Genomic DNA, 6,034 nt, shown 5'->3' with positions numbered 1-6,034 from the left:
CGGCCCATGGAAACCCAAGTCCAACAACTGAGAGGAAGACATAAACTCTTCTAAGAACCTTGGCCTGTTGTACAACACCTCAACTCCTCCAGACTTCTCATGATCCCACATGTATTCGTTGAAGTCCCCGCCACAAATCCAAGGTATGTCCGTGAGGGTAAAGTGGTTAACCATCCAGTCCCAGTACAGATTTTTCTCAACTCTATACGAAGTTCCGTACACACCCGTAAATCGACTCCATTGGGTTTGCCCTTTAACTCTCATCACAGCATCAATAATATGCTTGGACGAAAGGATAATATTAACCTCCAAGTTGTCCTTCCACCACAAGCTCAACCCACCAGATTTTCCAATTGGCGAAACATCAAAGCCATGTAAATAACCCAAACGCCTCCTCACCCCAAGAATTCTATGATCTTTCATCTTAGTCTCGGATAAAAAGATCATAGAGGGTCTCTTCTTGCGAATAAGCCCATGGAGAGCCCTGACTGTCGTGTCCGACCCTAGCCCACGACAGTTCCAGAAGATATAACTCATGGCTGGCCTGCGGTTGTTGAAGGCCAGCCGCCACCGCCCCGAGCCATCTTGCCCGCCTTCCTTGTCACCATCCTTCCTTTAGCAGTATCCGACCCCCCTTCCAATAATTCCTTTCTTTCATGATTCTCACTTATTTCTTCCTTATTTGCACCCGCCGTAAATACCGCCCGTTCCACCGTTAGACACCATTCCTTAAAGTTTAATCTCCTCCATAACTCTGCCACCCTGCCTTGGCAGTTCTCCTCCGTATCCGGGCCCTTGAGTTTCTTCTGTCGAGCTTGAATTAACACCATATCCTGCGCTTCCCCACTTCTTTTACTACCCCACAGTGGGTCATCACCCTGGGCAGACAGATTGTCATTGACCCCCTGGAAATCGCCCGACTGTCCTCCACCCACTGGTTTGAAGCTTTCCATAACAGAGCATGATGACGTATCCGCTCCCTCTACCCGCAATCTTCTACGCCACTTCTTTTGACCTGTGCCGTGACTCTTAGATGCTCCCCCTGTCTCAATGGTTTGAGTACGCTCCATTCCTTGCAAAATCGAAACCCGTAAACTACCTTGATTCTGAGCAGACGTGATGTCAGGTCCGCGCACCGCACCGGCCTGCTGGCGTTCCCCCCTGCCCACGCACTCCGCTCTTGTAGATATCGCCACATCCCTTACCGGCAGCGCCTTTATCTACTCTCCATACGCCACCGCCCCTTCTCCAGACATCTCAAAGGAGCATTCTGTATTGATATGCCCTATCTGTCCACACTTGTAGCAGAAATCTTGGAGCCGTTCATACCGAAATTCCACCCAGGTTTCCCTATTTGAATCCCTCCGAATCCAGCATCCTTTGGATAACGGCTTCTCCGTATCCACTAAGATTCTTATTCGCACAAATCCACGAGGGTGTCCGGGATCCTCCATGGTTAAAAATTTCCCAGCCTCTTTGGTTACACGCTGAACGTTCTCGAGAGAAGCTAAGCCCAGCGGAATTCCCCGAATTTGAACCCAAAATGGTACAGCATCCAACTCCAGTTCCTCTAAAACGAGCTCCGAAGGCCATTTCACGACAGAGAACACCTTCTTCATCACTGCCCAAGGAACCTGCTCAATGATTTTTGAAGCTACATTTTCATCTTTGACCGATATAATAAAGACATTCTCCCTTACCCATTTTATTTCCACCTCACCCAAATCTTTCTAAGCCGCTCTGAGAATATTCCTGACTCCCCATTTGTTCAATGGTTTATGCGTAAGGACTTTCCCAACCAATTTAACTCCCTACTCTATAGTCGATAACTCTAGTGTCTGGTTCAGTTGTACCACCAGCTCATCCACCCCACCCCTTGCCATCACCTTAACCCTGCCCACGCAAACCCAAATTGACAAAATTTATAACCCCCAAACAGTTCAAAGCACCCACCCCAGCACCCCTCGAAGAGAAAGTCAACCTAATTTGAGAAACCCCAACCCCTTGCCGTCACCCTAAGCCCTTACAACACACACCCTTCTACTTTCCAGACTTACAGTAACCCACCCCCCACAGAAGATTAACACAATAGCTGAATCCAAGAAAAGCACAGAACACACAAACCCAAATTGACAGAAATAATAACCCCCAAACTGGTCAATGCAACATCCCCTGCAACCCTCGCAGAGAAAATCAACCTAAATTGAAAAGCCCTAACCCCTTTCCGTCACCCTAGGCCCTACCAACACAAACCCTCCTTCTTTCCAGAGTCACAGTTACCCAAGACCCATCAGAACATAAACCAAGAGCTTAATCCAAGAAAAGCACAGAACACACTTTCGAACACAAACCTGTAACCACGCGCACAGAGGCGGAACTCACGAAGGAGCAAGCATTCTCACACCAGGGAGAGAAAATATCGCTATCCTGGCTTATTTTGCCATGCATGCGAAGGAAATATTTCGAGTTTCTTCCATTTTAGATAACCCTCAGTAGTTGGTTATGAAACTTGACAATGACCTTGTCGAGAGTATGCTATTTTCTACAAAGAATTTATTAACCATAAACATAAAGAGCAAAAGGCAAAGTAGAGATCCGAGATCTGCGGTTGGTGGGAGTGGTAATGTCTTCTTTGGTGGTGATGGGCTGGTGAAAGGTACTATGTTATAGAAATAGGCCAATACGCTAACACTATATCTGTTTTCTTTGCTTTTGGTGCTCTGACTGGTATGAGCGTCAAATGTTCTAATCACACCTATCTCTCTCTATCTCTCTCTGTATGGCCTATATATATACGTATATATCTGCATTGACAGAAGAGAACTGAGCAGACACAACTGAACCGACCCAGGTCCTTCGGTCCCGTGCAAAAAAACAGAGAGCCACCCCAAATCACAGCCTCTCTCTCTTCTCCCCTCATGTGGGCAATTGGGTCGGGTCCCACATTCTGATGAGAGATTCCCAAATCCTCAGAGACGAAGATCCACACATTCCTACATAAGACCCAGCCCTACGTTTCCTTCTCTTATCCCCTTAAGCCTTTAGCCTCCTCCCTTTATAACTTCACTCCTCTCTGTTTTTTCTTCTTCTTTATCCTTGTTTATTAACTCAAACACTCTGAGCTTTCTGTGTTTTCGAATTGCCATTTTTCAGGTCACTCGTTCACATCGCATGGCTTCTCCTTGTGGGGTTATCGGCACCCTTTTTCTTCTTCTTGCTCTACAGAATTCTGGGTTTCTTCTCTCTTTGGCTTCCAAAAATGTGAGTCTTAACCTATTCTTTGTGTGCTTTATAGTTGATTCTTTATTTGTTTTGACAAGGGCGATATTCTATTATAAACTACTCTAACTTACGCGAACTATGTTTCAAACTTGGGTGCAATACGGCGGGCACGCTGCTCTGGACAACTGGCCAAACCGGCATATGCTGTCTGCTTTGTTATTGAATGTTACAATATGATCACTTTGTTTTTGTGGGTTTTTGGTTTTGGCAGGTTTACATTATGTATATGGGAGAAAGACAGCATGGAGAGCCTGAGTTGGTTTCTAAGTCTCACCATCAGACTCTGTCATCTGTATTTGGAAGGTCATTGATACTTATCCAAACTTTTATCTTTGACTATGTGCGGTTCAATTTAAGTTAAATTTAAACTTAACCAACAAAAGAAGATGAAATGATTTCTATTTCTAATTTAGGAACACAAATTTGTTCAAATTGCTAGGTTTTCTGTATGTTTTTTTTCCCAATGAAATGGTTGTTCCCTATGTTCATAACCCATATGTTCATAACTGAGGGAAGGGACTATATTGCTATATAATTGTTTTTAACTACCTTCCTATGGCCTTGACATATTTCAATGCATTTTGTGCTAAAATATTTCGTATCATTTTGCAAGAAAAAAATTCATAAGGCCTTACGTGTTTCAATGCATTTTGTACTGAAAATTCCTCAACATTTTTCGAGAAGAAAAAGTTAAACATGCTGCTGCTGTTTTACTTCATAATAAAACGATATGCTGTTTGGTTTGAGAAATGACACAGTGGGATGGAGTTTTCATAGCTGTTAAACATGCTGTTTGGTTCCGAAAACCTTGATAGAAGCAGGCAACGACGAGGTATGGAACTCATGGATGATTATTTTGTTCCTAATAGTGCATTCCCTGATACGTACTTTAGACGTCGTTTTAGAATGGAACGACATTTGTTCAACAAAATCATGATTGCTGTTTGCAACCATGATTCTTATTTTGTGCAAAAGAAAGATGCTTTTGGTGCTATGGGTCTACTGCCTGAGCAAAAAATTACTGCTGCCTTGCGGATGCTTGCATATAGAGCATCTGCAGACCAAGTGGATGAGATAACGAGGATGGGGAAATCAACCATTCTTGAGTCCCTGATGAGGTTTTGCGAAGCAATCGAATCTATCTACACCGCTGAGTACCTCCGCAAACCTACACACATGGACTTGGAGCGGCTGTTGAAGAAGGCGGAGATGCGTGGCTTTCCTAGGATGATTGGAAGCATTGATTGTATGCACTGGACGTGGAAAAACTGTCCAAGTGCATGGCAAGGTGCTTACGGGGACAGAAAATGAGCAAAAAGTATCATTCTGGAGGCGGTGGCATATTTTGATACATGGATTTGGCACGCCTTTTTCGGGGTCTCGGGAGCTCAAAATGACATCAACGTCCTTGCCCAATGAAGGATTATTTTGGAAGATGACATGTTCATTTAAGCAACATCATTAGCATGTAATTAACAAATTAAAGGCGGAATCATGCTAGCATGCACTTAAAAACAAAACATTACCCATGAATGTTCAAAGCCTAGTAAAATGGTGAACCAATAATCAACTCAAAACAAAGTGAGTTGAAATATATACCTTTGTAGATTCCTCTTTGTATTTAAACAAAGGCTAATCACCCAAAGAGAGGGCCTTCATTCCTTGCATCTTAGATCTATGGATTTGGATGGATGAAAAAGGTTTCTCCAAAGTTCCCAAAATTGAGAACCTCTAATGATTCATCACCAAGGCATAATGAAGAAGAAATGAGTGACCTTGGAGGAGTTTGATTGCTAGATGATCCCTCCAAGGTGGCCGAAATTTTAGAGAGAAATGAGAGCTTGTGTTCTCATCCTTTCCCCAAAAACAACCCTTAATGAATTTTAGGCTATAAAGTCCTTTATATAGTCCCTTCAAATAAGTGACCTAATGGACCAAAAGCCCTATTCTTCTAACATGGCCGGCCTATAGGGTTTATTGGGCTTTCAAGCCCTTTGTTTATTCAAGTTGTCATACAACTTGAGTTAATGGGCTTGACATTCAAATCCCATTGGGCCTTGCGGTCCAAAACTAACCCGAGGTCTTTAACGAACTTATTCGTTTGATTAATTAACATATTAATTAATCCTAGCCTTAGATAAATAATTAAACCATTTAATTATTCTTACTCATCTCCGTTGTTTCTTCAAACTCTACCTTACTCGGTGAACGATCCATTAGGTTCCTTTTAGCGAGGCAGTGGGCGATTAAAACTCTTTCTAATCGATTGTGAATTGAAACTTACTTTCAATTCTCCCGTTAGTGATAATACACTTTTAGGGCTTCCACAAACCATGGTTGACACCTAGCAGCATGTCATGGTTACCCAAGCTAATCAGAAGAGGTTGAGAACCTATTCAGTTTTAGGATTCCAAATGCAATACGGTCTTTCTCTAATACAATACTCTTGACCACATTGTTTGGTTTGATAGTTTATTCATGTCTACTATCCAATGTGAGTCTTGTGCTTATATGATTACCTTGAATGTGATTTGGAACACATTCCTAAATCTCATTCATACTTTGGCCAAAGATTCTTAATCATATCATAGAGTATTCTCCCTCAAACAGTTTGAAGGTTAGAGATCCCTTGTTGCGCATTCACTTGCCTCCATGGCTAAGTGGCTTAACCCCAACGATGCCGCGGACACCCTCCTGATGGAGTGACTTTGACATAATCAAAGATTAAGGACCTAACCACAAGACAACTGTG

The 6,034-nt window shown here is 42.9% G+C and overlaps 1 protein-coding gene across 1 annotated transcript; it reads right to left on the bottom strand.

Moving 5' to 3' along the window:
• Positions 1-1,220: 1,220 nt before the first annotated feature.
• Positions 1,221-1,619, bottom strand: LOC137725011 (uncharacterized protein At4g02000-like). The gene has a single exon (XM_068463627.1). It carries the CDS (start codon positions 1,617-1,619, stop codon positions 1,221-1,223), a length of 399 nt encoding a protein of 132 aa, XP_068319728.1.
• Between the last annotated feature and the right edge of the window lie 4,415 nt (positions 1,620-6,034).

Source organism: Pyrus communis, chromosome 2 (assembly GCF_963583255.1).
Source record: "Pyrus communis chromosome 2, drPyrComm1.1, whole genome shotgun sequence".
In the NCBI taxonomy this organism is placed as follows: Eukaryota; Viridiplantae; Streptophyta; class Magnoliopsida; order Rosales; family Rosaceae; genus Pyrus; species Pyrus communis.
Note: the sequence above shows the minus strand (reverse complement) of the source record. Positions and strands in the feature narration are given on the sequence as shown.